We start from the raw sequence: 12,117 nt of genomic DNA, 5'->3' as shown, positions 1-12,117 counted from the left end.
CACATAAAACAGATCTGTGCTCGTGGAGAGCTTTGAACACCTTCAGAAGAGAGAAAGCAGGGAGGGCAGGAAGGGAGAAAACTGAAAGAAACAGATTTGCATTTATATTGCATCACTCCCAGAAATCTCACATACAGCAATTAAATGAATGTTTATCTGTTAGTGGTGGTGATGTTTATAATGAGTAATGCTGTCCAGGACAGTATTGTCTGAATAATGCCATAGGATCTAACAGTCAGATTCACTGTTGAAATCCTTCGGCACTGCATGAGAACACTGCCCTAGATAATGTGTTCATGGACACAGCACATATAACATGTACTGCAGCACTAGCTCTCCCTAGGAACTATCGTAGTAACAAAACAAAAAGCAAATTCTTTCAAAAACAGCTTCATTTCTAGAGGGATAAAACTGAAAAAAAGTGGAGAAGTTACATTAAACTTGAACAGATCATTTGTGAGACCACACTTGGAATACTATGAACAGTTCCGGTCTCCATAATTATATAAAAAAAAGGACAGAGATGCTGGAGAAGGGTACAAAAAAAAAAAAAAGTTACTAGAAGGATGCCAGAAATCAGAAGTTATAGTTATCAGGAAAGATGGAACAGGTTGAGGTTCTTTTCTCTAGAAAAAAAATACTGAAGGATGACCTGTTAGAGGTTAAGGTTAGTAAAGGGTTTGATAGGGTAGGAGGTAAGGAAGAGGTTTCCACTTGTGCGCAAGACCAGAACTAAGGACCATGAATAAAGGCAGTCACTAATAAATCCAATAGGGAATTCAGGAGAAACGTCTTTACCCAGAGAGTGGTTAGAATGTGGAACTCGCTACCACAGGGAGTGATTGAAGTGAATAGTATAGGTGTATTTAAGGGGAAGCTAGATAAGCACATGACAGAGAAAGGAATAGAAGGATAAATTATGGGATTAGATGGAGGGGTGGGAGGCTTGTGCAGAAAATAAGCACTGGCATGGACATTTGGGCTCAATGACCTGGCCCTGTGCTGTAAACACTTTCTAACAGTTTTTAACAAATGTCCAGAAATTCAACAGGGAAAGACAACTTTTTGAAGTAGGTCATTGAATCTAAAAAGTGCCACTATTTTCCTCTCAAATAGTTAGATAAATGGCCATAAAGTAGTATTGTCCCCTGCTAATCATGTGTACTTCAAATAACAAAGTGAGCTGAGCTACAAAGGTTCAGGTACCTATGCCGTAATAATGTCAGGAACATTAATTTATTTGATGAACAGGGATGCAGCCAGGTCCACAGACACAATTTCTGAAGTAGCACAGATAATGAGATTTTGGAATATTTTCTGACACTTTACACTTTCATTAGCTCAGTCTTTTTAATTAACTCCAAGATGTTTAAAGTACACTATTCTATTCCAAACTCTGGGTTTATTAACAGGTATTGCTCAAACAAAGGATTTTTAAATATATTGTACAACATACATATGTCCACCCAAGGACGATTTAACACAGGCTGGACTATTTATATAGAAGGGCTGGATATGGGAGTGGTGATAGGTGAAAGCTCTCTACCTCGTAACAAAGTCAGTTCCAGGTGCTTAGTAGTAATTAATACTGAAAAGGCTTCAAATTCCCATGTGAACTGGTAGTCTCAAAAGGGTAATCCCAACCCCATGGCAAAACATTCCAACCATGACTTAATTACAATGCTCACCATGCTTCAGTAGAAACCACCTCAGATCACAGATACACCTGCACATTTTCTAAACCACATTACTGGAATCCCCATAAAAGTTCACTTTTCATAAGTACCCCGACTACTCAAATTTGGTGCAGATACAATCCAGTTTGAAACTAAAGCATACAGATCAGGTGGTCGATACTTCACTGCCGAATCCAAGGTTATAACTGATGGGAGTACTGCAAATCGGGCACGGGTTATGGAGCTCCCATTACTGATCATAGTCTCATTTTTTTCTGGAAGGTGAAGCCCCTGCAGTCAAATAGCCTATCACTCATTAAGCTCATACATGACAAGTGGCTGCTTGGGCAATAGAGGGATATCATGTCCTGTAGAACTGTACGGCAGTCTGAGTTAATACCCTCAGCAGAAAGGCGATAAAATTGAAAGGCAGACTTTGGTACAAAATATTAAAAAGATTAAAGAGGCACTTTATTGCGGACAATGAAGGGCATTTTGCTGATAGCACACGATTTGGTTTTAATAGTGTTCGGTCTTTTCAAATACAAAACAAACAATGTGCCATTGATTGTTCTGGAACTAAAATCATAGTGCTGATTTAAACATAATGTGATGATTACGTGAACTTCCTTTCCCCCCCCCCTCTTAAAAAGAATGCAATTAATTTCTGACTTTTAGTACTTTGGTTTCCAAATCAATTCATACAGAACCCAGAGCTATCAGCTCAAAAAGATTTGAAATTACAGGAAATGCTATTGGCAAAGCTTTTGTAACCACCCATAGCATTATATTAATTATACTGCATTATCTAGACTGCACAAAGCGGCTCCATTCCCCCCACTCTTCATCATTACCCAAACATTCAACTGAGTGCACACATGAATAAACATTACAATTTCTTTCATTCAAGCATCAGAGTTATGATACAATATAGTATAGAGGCGTCTTTCAAAAATCACCGGGACTATTACTGCTCAGCTCAAACTCGCTTTACCTCTTGATGAATGAGCAATTATCTTCTCTGCATTAAAAACTAGCCAACCTCCTGCCATTGCACATGGGGAGACGAGACTAAGTGTACTTTTCAGAGGAAACAGGGTGAAAGGTCAGAGGATAATTGGACCAACACAAGCAGACGTGAAAAAAAAAAAATCATACTTTCGGTCCTTATGTTATTTCCATTATAAATGTGGATATAGGAACTTATATAATGCAAGAGTTAACAGGAGGTGCATACAGATCTATGTTTGGTGATATACACAGAGCCTTCAATCCAAAATAATTCAGCTCATTTTATTTTGGGGGCTTTGGTACAGATATTACTATAGCCCACAAAGGGTTAACTGTGATGCAGTGAAGTGGCTGTTGGCCAGCCTCGACATTGACTTAAATCTTGCAAAGGCAGCCTTAACAATAAAAAGATAAGGACAGTGATAAAAACTACAGTTCCAGAGGGAATGAACCATTCCACACGAGTTTGATGAATAGTCCGGTTTTAACTATGATGCAAGAATGACTGCCAAAAAGGACAGCTCTTTCCAATGACAGCAGGACGCATTTTTTTTAAGCAAACATTTTTGGAACAAGTATCACAGTAAACCAACAACCATAACACTGCAAAATACCATATAAAAACAAGAAATGCTGGAACCACTCAGCAGGTCTGGCAGCATCTGTGAAAAGAGAAGCAGAGTTAACGTTTCGGGTCAGTGACCCTTCTTCGGAACTGACAAATATTAGAAAAGTCGCAGGTTATACGTAGGTGAGGTGGGGGTGGGGCAAGAGATAACAAAGGACGTCGAGATTGGACCAGGCCACATAGCTGACCAAAAGGTCACGGAGCAAAGGCAAACAATATGTTAATGGTGTGTTGAAAGACAAAGCATTAGTACAGGTTAGGTGTTAATACACTGAATATTGAATAGCAGCAAGTGCAAACCTGAAAAAAAACAGTGGGTAAGCAAACTGAACAAACTAAGATGAAATGAAATAAACATGAAAAAAAAGATTGTAAAAAAAAAAGAAAAAATAACTAAAAATGAAAGTAAAATGGGGGGCTGTCATGCTCTGAAATTATTGTTTGTTCAGTTTGCTTACCCACTGTTTTTTTTCAGGTTTGCACTTGCTGCTGTTCAATATTCAGTGTATTAACACCTAATCTGTACTAATGTTTTGTCTTTCAACACACCATTAACATATTGTTTGCCTTTGCTCCGTGACCTTTTGGTCAGCTATGTGGCCTGGTCCAATCTCGACGTCCTTTGTTATCTCTTGCCCCACCCCCACCTCACCTACGTATAACCTGCGACTTTTCTAATATTTGTCAGTTCCGAAGAAGGGTCACTGACCCGAAACGTTAACTCTGCTTCTCTTTTCACAGATGCTGCCAGACCTGCTGAGTGGTTCCAGCATTTCTTGTTTTTATTTCAGATTTCCAGCATCCGCAGTATTTTGCTTTTATTTTACTGCAAAATACTATCTTGTTTTTCTGTAACTGAAACATTCTTTCCAGCTTTAAAAACTCAATCTCTAATTGAAAAGATTATAATCAGGCACAAAATAAATTAGAGTTTTCACACTATTTCTTGGGTTGCAGATGGTACATTTCAGCTTACACAGAAAATACTGGCAAATACAGACTATGCAAAATCCTCAGGTGTAAGACTATGCTTGAAGAGCAGATTGTTCTTTGACAGAGTGTGGGTTGAGCATGGGCAGGGAAAGGAAGGTGGGGTGGGGTGGGGGGGGGGGGGAAGTTAGGGATCACTAGATACTAGGATACACCAGGTAGTCTGTCTCTGCCTCCCTCTCTTAACCCAAGACTATAAATGTACAGGTTGGTCCTGAAACTGCGAAAGCTTCAGATATGGTCACCCTTTCAGAACCAATTCCCAATAGACTTCCTAAAACCTACCTTCTCCTTTCTTTCATTCCCCACAAACCACTCCCATCCTAGAATACATGGAAAATGTATTCTATTTTAAAACTCATTGGTCTATTGTCACTATCTTGCAGAAAAGCACTTAACTATGGCCTGCTCCTAATATGCATGTTCGTATTATACAGGACTGTATGGCAAAGCCATTGACCAGCATCGAAGCAGTTGGTGGCAAATGGACACAGCTACTGGTAGCAGAAAAGGTAAAATTCTCAATGCCATGAAACGGGGGGTGGGGGGAAACTCGGAAGCAAAAAAGTGATCCTCGGGCTGATGTTGCGAATTTACTAATCTAAAAGACATTGGCAAAGGGCCAAGGAGGTCAACAAGACATACAGCCTGGGTAGGAGTGAAAAACAAGGGAGCTGGATATTTATTCTAAAAAACGGCTTAGGGTTCAGATGGCAATCAAAAAAATCACTTGGGAGCATAAATCAGAAAGACAGAAATAGTTGGCAATTTGAAATAAAAACAGAAAATGCCAGTACTAGATAGGAAAATGTGTTCACATTTGCAAAGGGGGAATGCAGGTTATTGTTTTAGCTATAATTCACATTTGGATACTGGAAAGATTTACACCCAAAATCTTCTTTTCAGATGCTGAGAGACCTATTGTCAATTTCCAGCAGGTTGTGTTTGTATTACAGACAGGCCTGTGCATCAGCTCTGATTTTCTCTAGTTTATGGTACTTTATAATGCAATTATGCAATATCATATACATAACCTTTTTCTGGTCCCATAATAAAGCCAAATCGAGTCAATTCCCTTGCAGAGAGTGAGTTGTGCTTGTCAATGCTGGGAATAAAATTGTATGGCTGCAGAAATGCATTTTTTTTTGTAGCTTGCTTGCAAATGCAACTTTAACACAACCATGCAGGTGCGAATCTAGGCACTTAATGGAGAGTCACATTTTGTAACTGTGCCAGTCTGGCTGAGATCTTCCTGTATATTGGACAGTATGAGAAGACTGAAAGGCAAAACCCTTACCATGGCAAGGTCATTGGGTCCTTTTCATTGCTGGTTTGCTTCCAATAACTCACTTGCCTTTAGGAGCAAGTATATACTACTTTTCTGATCAGTACTTAGAGCTCCCCATTGAAATTGTTGCTTGGTCTACAAGGCTCCCAACTTGTGCCATTTGTCTTTCTCAATCTATGTAGAGTAATGCATAATGAGAGTGCTCCCATGAAAATTGCAAAATTACTCGAAAAATTGATAGCAACCAAGAGTACCTCAGGCTGTATTTATGAGTTAAAGGAGTCAAGAGAATCCTGCATTTAATCTATTAAAATTAATTACTACAGGGAGGTGGAAGAGGGAATATCAAATACTCACTCTAGATCATCTAGTTTCCCTACACCCTGATCACATCCCCTCCCTCTGTTACAATCATGCCCCCTTCCCACCACCACACATTTCACGCCCCCCCCCCCCCCCCCCCCCCCGCCCCGCCTCTCCCCACTTCCCTTCTGTAGTTTGTGGAGAATTCTCCTCTACTAAACAAAGCTAGTGACAATTTACAGGGCAAACAATGATTCCCCACCAGCACCTTTAAAAGATGCTGAGCTCCATTGGTCTCCAGACTCACCTTTTCAGATAAGAACAGTTGTGCTCATACGCACATGAAAAAGCAATGACCTCAACAGCAACACAGCAGCTATTTCATATGAGACTACTCACAACCAGGCATGTTGGAAGATGGGTCTGGAACCAATGCTGTCAAGTCACCATCAAATTTAGCCTGTGGGCTATTGGTTTTCCTTCCCCATATGCTTCTTTGCATACCATAAGATGAAAATATTCAAATTATGTTAACAACTTGAACAGCAAAGAATACAAGTTACAGAGAAATACAAATTACACTTGGTTGAGATTGACATGCCTCGTTAACCTGCAAGTGCCACTTGCTCAATTAGCTGGCACATTTTAAATTGCTGGTTCAGTAATGGGTTGGGTGCATTCCCCAATAATCCTGACTATTGCATTACTTACCTTACACAGCACCCCAGTTTTAAAATCACTATGAACGTACTAATGGAATATTTGTAATATCCATACAATCTGCTTCTCATTCTTGTAAATAAATACCCATCTTACTTTAGTTCCTGCCACATATTATAGCAAGAAAAATGATTCTGTGCATGACAAGAATACTAGTTCTTTGAAGAGTTATTACTTTCTCTATTCCCCACACATTATACAGCATGCATTTAATTGGTGCAAAACAAAATTTTAAAGTACATGGTCTTTTTCTAATCATCCTGTCTAAATAACTTACAGTTTAACAAGGTGCTGTTTTGCAGTGAGTTGCCAACTGACAAACACACTTCTAGGTCAGTCTTACTAAATGGTGATGATTACTGGATGGTGGCTTTTAACTAAATGAAGTCCTCCTGGCCTTTGGAAAATAAATAATGCAAGTTGACCTCCCTGCCAGCTCGGGACAGCAGAATGAGACATCGAAAAACAAGTTACTCCTTTCGTGGGTAAAGGCACTGCATGGTGTGGTACTGAGCCAATCAACCCAGGTCAATTCACAGCCTGTGCTGCATTAGTTGATCTAAGTTAGAGCAGAAATTTGGCTGATATTAATTCGGAGTGAATATTGATACCACTGTGTCAGCCAGTGAGTTGGAGGCAGGGGACTGGGGAAGGGTAACATCAGTCAGATTTCCTCCACATCATTACTATCCAGGCAACTACTGCTGCAAAGTGCGCAGGTTTATTAAAATCATTGGATGAGGACAGAAGTGGGTTCAGCTATGATGCCTCGGAGGGTCAGCCAACCTGCCTACAGTCACTGCCCACCCAGGTTCACACAAGAAAACAGCCACTTGCGTCAGCGCCCATGGAACTGCACCCCAGCTGAAGTCAATGCCTTCAAAAGAGACACGCAGAAAATTGGCAAAGTAAAGCTTTAGCTCACAGCAACTGGCATTCCACTGCATGTTTAATCTTGACTAATTTAGACAAACAGACTGTTTGAGGCTAAAACAGTTGCAGACTGAAATAGAAGAGATGTGTGATGTATGCTCAATACTATTGAGGAACTCGTTCAAGCAGATGCTGCTTAGTGTGTATAAAGCAAAAGAAAAATTCAAAAAGTGCCTCTTTTAATCCTTTGACTGAAGGCCTCTTTCGTTCACAGAGCAATTGGAACGGTTTTCTTGGAGCTATCGACTCCAGCTGATAGCTCCATGGATGTTGCGAACCCCTAGTATCTAGCCCAAGAGACCACGGCTGGAACAACATCACAACCAATACTCATCCAACGTCGATACAGAGCACTTCCAGCAGGAGTCAATATAGAGCAACAAGGACAGATTCTAATTACCACACTGTACCACCTTCCTAATCTAGGAACCTCCAAACCAATTATGCCAGCGCTGAGGTTAGCTAACTTGGAGTTGAAGCTAGTTCGGTTATATGTTGTCTTTATTCTAAAAAGGAAGACAGAACATTTCATTTGTAGAAGGTATGAGGCATATGATAACTGTGGGAGAAAAAGTATAGGTTTTATTAATCATACTAATTAGGACAGTCGTAGTCATGAGTGCAAGTCTTAAGCAAAATTTCTCTCATCTATTCCTCAAATTCGGTTTTTATTCCTGCTCCATGAACAATTTCCTGCCGTACCTATCTCACCTTTTATTGACAACGTTAGTATGGGCCACGCTATAGCGAGGATTGAGCAAATAATTCTCTAATGGCATTTTTTCCTCCAACAAACATTTCAAACGTAAAACGGCTTAACTAGTGCAACCTGAGCAAAGTTGACCTTGACTGTTCATAGTCAATAAATATCTGATCTATGAATCCCACCCCTTATTGACCACAGGGGAGATCAATGGCACATGTAACAGACAATAAATACTGGTCGTGTTTGAATTCTACAGCACTCCGTAATCAGATTGAGGACGGGCTCAAAAGACCATCAGCTGTTGCACACATCATGGACAAAATATTCGACCAGTGGTGGCGAGACCCGGCTGATGGACTGTAGTAACCAATTGCTAACCAAGGCACTCAACTTACTGAAGTCTTTCGTAGGCGTGAAAGAACTACAATAACCAGTTCATGAATTAGCTGTCTGTTACATTAATGTTACATTATCTCGTACAAATAGTTTCCCATAAACATTTTTAGATCTTGCTATGTGACTACTCCAGAAATAGAGTCAACAGGACAGATATGAGAGCAGGCTATAAATGGATCCATATCCCATAGAACATTTTGCAAATTTGTTTGTGTGTCTGGTTCTGCGGATACAAAAAAAGTATGGAGATCAGGGAGATTATGCGACATACAAGTAGTCTTCAAACATGCAGGGACTATGCCCAAATGTTCTTGCTATCACACTGTTTAAAAAAAAAGCCAATTCTCAATCATGACCCGGACTTCTCGCCTTCTCATACAAGTTTTAGTGAAGGACTCACAAAATTAACCATTTTCTCTCTTCAGATGCTGGCTAACTTACAATGCATTTCCACGTCTTATTTCGGATGGCTTGCATATGCAACTGTTTTCTTTTCAATCCTATCCCCAACTTAATTTACAACTCTCCAGGAAAATTTCCGCCAAAAAAGAACCTCCCTGACTCGCAACGGAAATCCAACAGAATTCCTGTCGTTACTCATCCTGTATACCCTGCTCTGCTGCTTTCCACAGACGACACTGCATGCTTCGAGGAGTCATGTTGCGCAGTTATAGGTGTAAGAGCAGTTGGCGATTTTCAAAAATATCAATACACCTACAGTTACTCAAAAAAGACTTTGCTTTTCGGCACAATGAGTGGAGCTGGGAGCCCGCAGTTACCGATGTTCACTGAACTTGAACGTGGTAATTCTAACCCTGGCTGTAACTATAACCCGGAGCGAAATTGTAATCCTAACCTTAAACTGATCTGAACTCTGCCTGACTACCAAATTTAAACAGAGCGCCAACCCCGAACCCAACAAGTTGAAACAACGCAAATTGAATAGGACTTTCTAAAAACACCTAAAGCACGCTCGTATTGATAGATTCTATCATACTCCATGTTAATAAAGTTAACCCTCCCAAACTGGAAACCTGTAACAATCCCAATTCAGCCACATTTGTCTGGAAATATTTCCATTAAAAAAAAGACTAAAGTGAATTTTTTTCTGAGGCGAATATAAGATGCGGCGCGTCAATTCTAAAAGGAGAGGAACCAAATGCTTTTGTCAATTAACTGCAAATAATATTTAATCGTGAACTATTTTCCACAGGCATTTACAAAAAACCACAACGGATCTGTCCAGTCCGGGTTCATTTTTATTTAAATAAACCGACCACGCGGCAATGCAGAAGGATTATTGAGTTAACTTTTAAAGCCGACCCTTGTTCTTCACATTGAACAGGTTATACGTCTCACTCTTCGCCCCATTGTATGTGCCGTTTCTGTAAACTCAGCTCCGTAGCACGTGAATGAGGCATATCAATGTCAGCAGCAACGCTCGACTCGGGAAAAAAAAAGAGCTGAAATTGACGAGGCTTTAAAAAAAACCGGTCCCGAAGACAATCACAGCGCAATAAACCACACAGACGCTTTCAGTTCGCCTGTGGCTTCGTAACTGAGGTGCTCAGAAACCCATAGATCACACCCCAAAAAACGGTAATTCGCTTTTACAAAAAGAAGCAGCCAAACTTCCTTGCAACGTAAACAAGTTTTCACATCGGGTTTTGTCTCTTGTTGTTGCGGTTGGAGCTCTTACCTCCGAACGACTCGCTTCTTATTCTGCCGAAGTGAGCGACGATCAGAGCAATCACCCAGAATCGGTTCATTGCTGTCACCCTCGCCTGTCGCGGGGTTGGCGACCATCTGCAATATAGGATAAAGTTGTACGAGGAACCATTGAGTCCAGAGGGGACGAGAAGTGCAACTGTGATTTAAATATATACGGAAGAGAAAGACACGGCGAGGGTTCCTGACGTCAATAAAATAAGCCCTTCCGAAAGGCTAGATTTTTATTTGAAATTGCAGAAGCCTGCCTTCTGCTGGGAGCTGCTAGCAGTACAGGTTCAGAAATCCTCTCAACATTCACTTACCTGACTGCACCTTGCAAGCACTGACTGCCCAATTCTGTCTTGTTTATCATTAGTTGCTTCTCGCTAGGGAAAGTCGCCTCCGTCCCCACATCTTTCGTAGATTTAATTTTTAAATCTATAACTGAGGATCTATTTTAATTAATCTAAAGGGGTTCATAACGATTGGAACGCCATCAATGGTGTCACAAACGGATGAAATGCATATCTATTATTATGGCTTTATATATAATTTGTAAGCATAGTTAAACTAACTCTGTGATATGTTTACCTTATTGTGCAAATGCGTTTTAATAGCATGCGGCAGGTGCACTAGTGTGATTTAATGAGAATAGTCTACCGAATATATAGATATTAAAATATTACTGTAACAGAAACGATATGCATTACTTTTTGACTGATTTACATTTGTTTCAGTAAAGTGGCGATTTGCCAACTATTAATAAGTTAGACACTGTGATAAATAATGGCTGATATTGTATGCATATGCGAGTTGAAAGATTGCTTGTGAACTTGTACGGTACTGTTCATACAGGCAAGTTGCATTGAATCTAGTTTATCTACTAATTTTGTACTACACAAACAGCAAAATCTTTTTCCTTCACCTTGCAGGTCATCAGACATTGCCAAGGTTTCACTATGATTTCAACTCCTACAACAATCGCTAAATGTAATAGAACATATTGTACTGAATAATCCAAATTAAGGACTATTGTTTCTCACCCTACACCATTCGAGGGTGATTGCAACCTTGTCAAAGACAGTGCTTGCATTGTTTCGTGGTGGCGAGCTATTACCTACAATCATGGGATGTCTGCATTGCACTACAGAAAATCGTGCAGGGGCTTGAATAGAGACGAGACGACCTGCTCAAATTAAATGTTACCTTTACTATTTCTTTTTGAGAAGAAAAGAAGTGATACCTACGCCCTTCAACATACAAAGGTAAGCGCATTATGTACGTTTACTGTTTGTGCATTACCCGTGCAATCACTCAAAACAAAACTTGATTGCATTTGTTGGCTCCTCCTGTGCCGGTGCTCCGCCAATTTAGAAGCAAATTGAATCACTTGAGAGCTGGATGAAAGTGATCAAAAGTTGTCTTTCCTTATAATAGGTCTTTTTATGGAACAAAATGCTACTGCAACGAGGGATTATGGAGAAACTAATGACACTAAGCTATTTTCTGCCCAGGTTAACAAAAATTGGCGAAGGATCTCATCGAAATATTGGAACATTTTCCATTCTTGTTAATGAACACTATAATCCCCCTGTGTTGTTTTCGATCTAAAATATTAATTTTCTGTTGCTGTTACACATTACTGTCTTGGACATTGGGTGCATCTGCTTTGTGTTCTGTGAAGAAGGATTTTAGTGGATCAAATCATGCTCCTGAAGTACCTTCAACCTGGAAAGATTTATTATAATCTAACAAG

General features: G+C 40.0%; 1 protein-coding gene across 5 annotated transcripts in view; it reads right to left on the bottom strand.

The window, feature by feature from the left end:
* ptprub (protein tyrosine phosphatase receptor type Ub) overlaps positions 1–10,590 on the bottom strand; it is an 833,961-nt gene extending 823,371 nt beyond the window's left edge. For all 5 annotated transcript variants that reach the window (XM_068011591.1, XM_068011594.1, XM_068011592.1 and 2 more), the window contains exon 1: positions 10,351–10,590. In XM_068011591.1, the coding sequence (XP_067867692.1) occupies positions 10,351–10,420 (70 nt within the window). In that variant the 5' untranslated portion in view covers positions 10,421–10,590. The remainder of the gene's footprint in view (positions 1–10,350) is intronic.
* Between the last annotated feature and the right edge of the window lie 1,527 nt (positions 10,591–12,117).

The sequence above is a fragment of the Heterodontus francisci genome, chromosome 31 (assembly GCF_036365525.1).
Source record: "Heterodontus francisci isolate sHetFra1 chromosome 31, sHetFra1.hap1, whole genome shotgun sequence".
Taxonomy (NCBI): Eukaryota; Metazoa; Chordata; class Chondrichthyes; order Heterodontiformes; family Heterodontidae; genus Heterodontus; species Heterodontus francisci.
The sequence above is the reverse complement of the archived record's forward strand: the minus strand, read 5'-3'. Positions and strand labels throughout refer to the sequence as shown.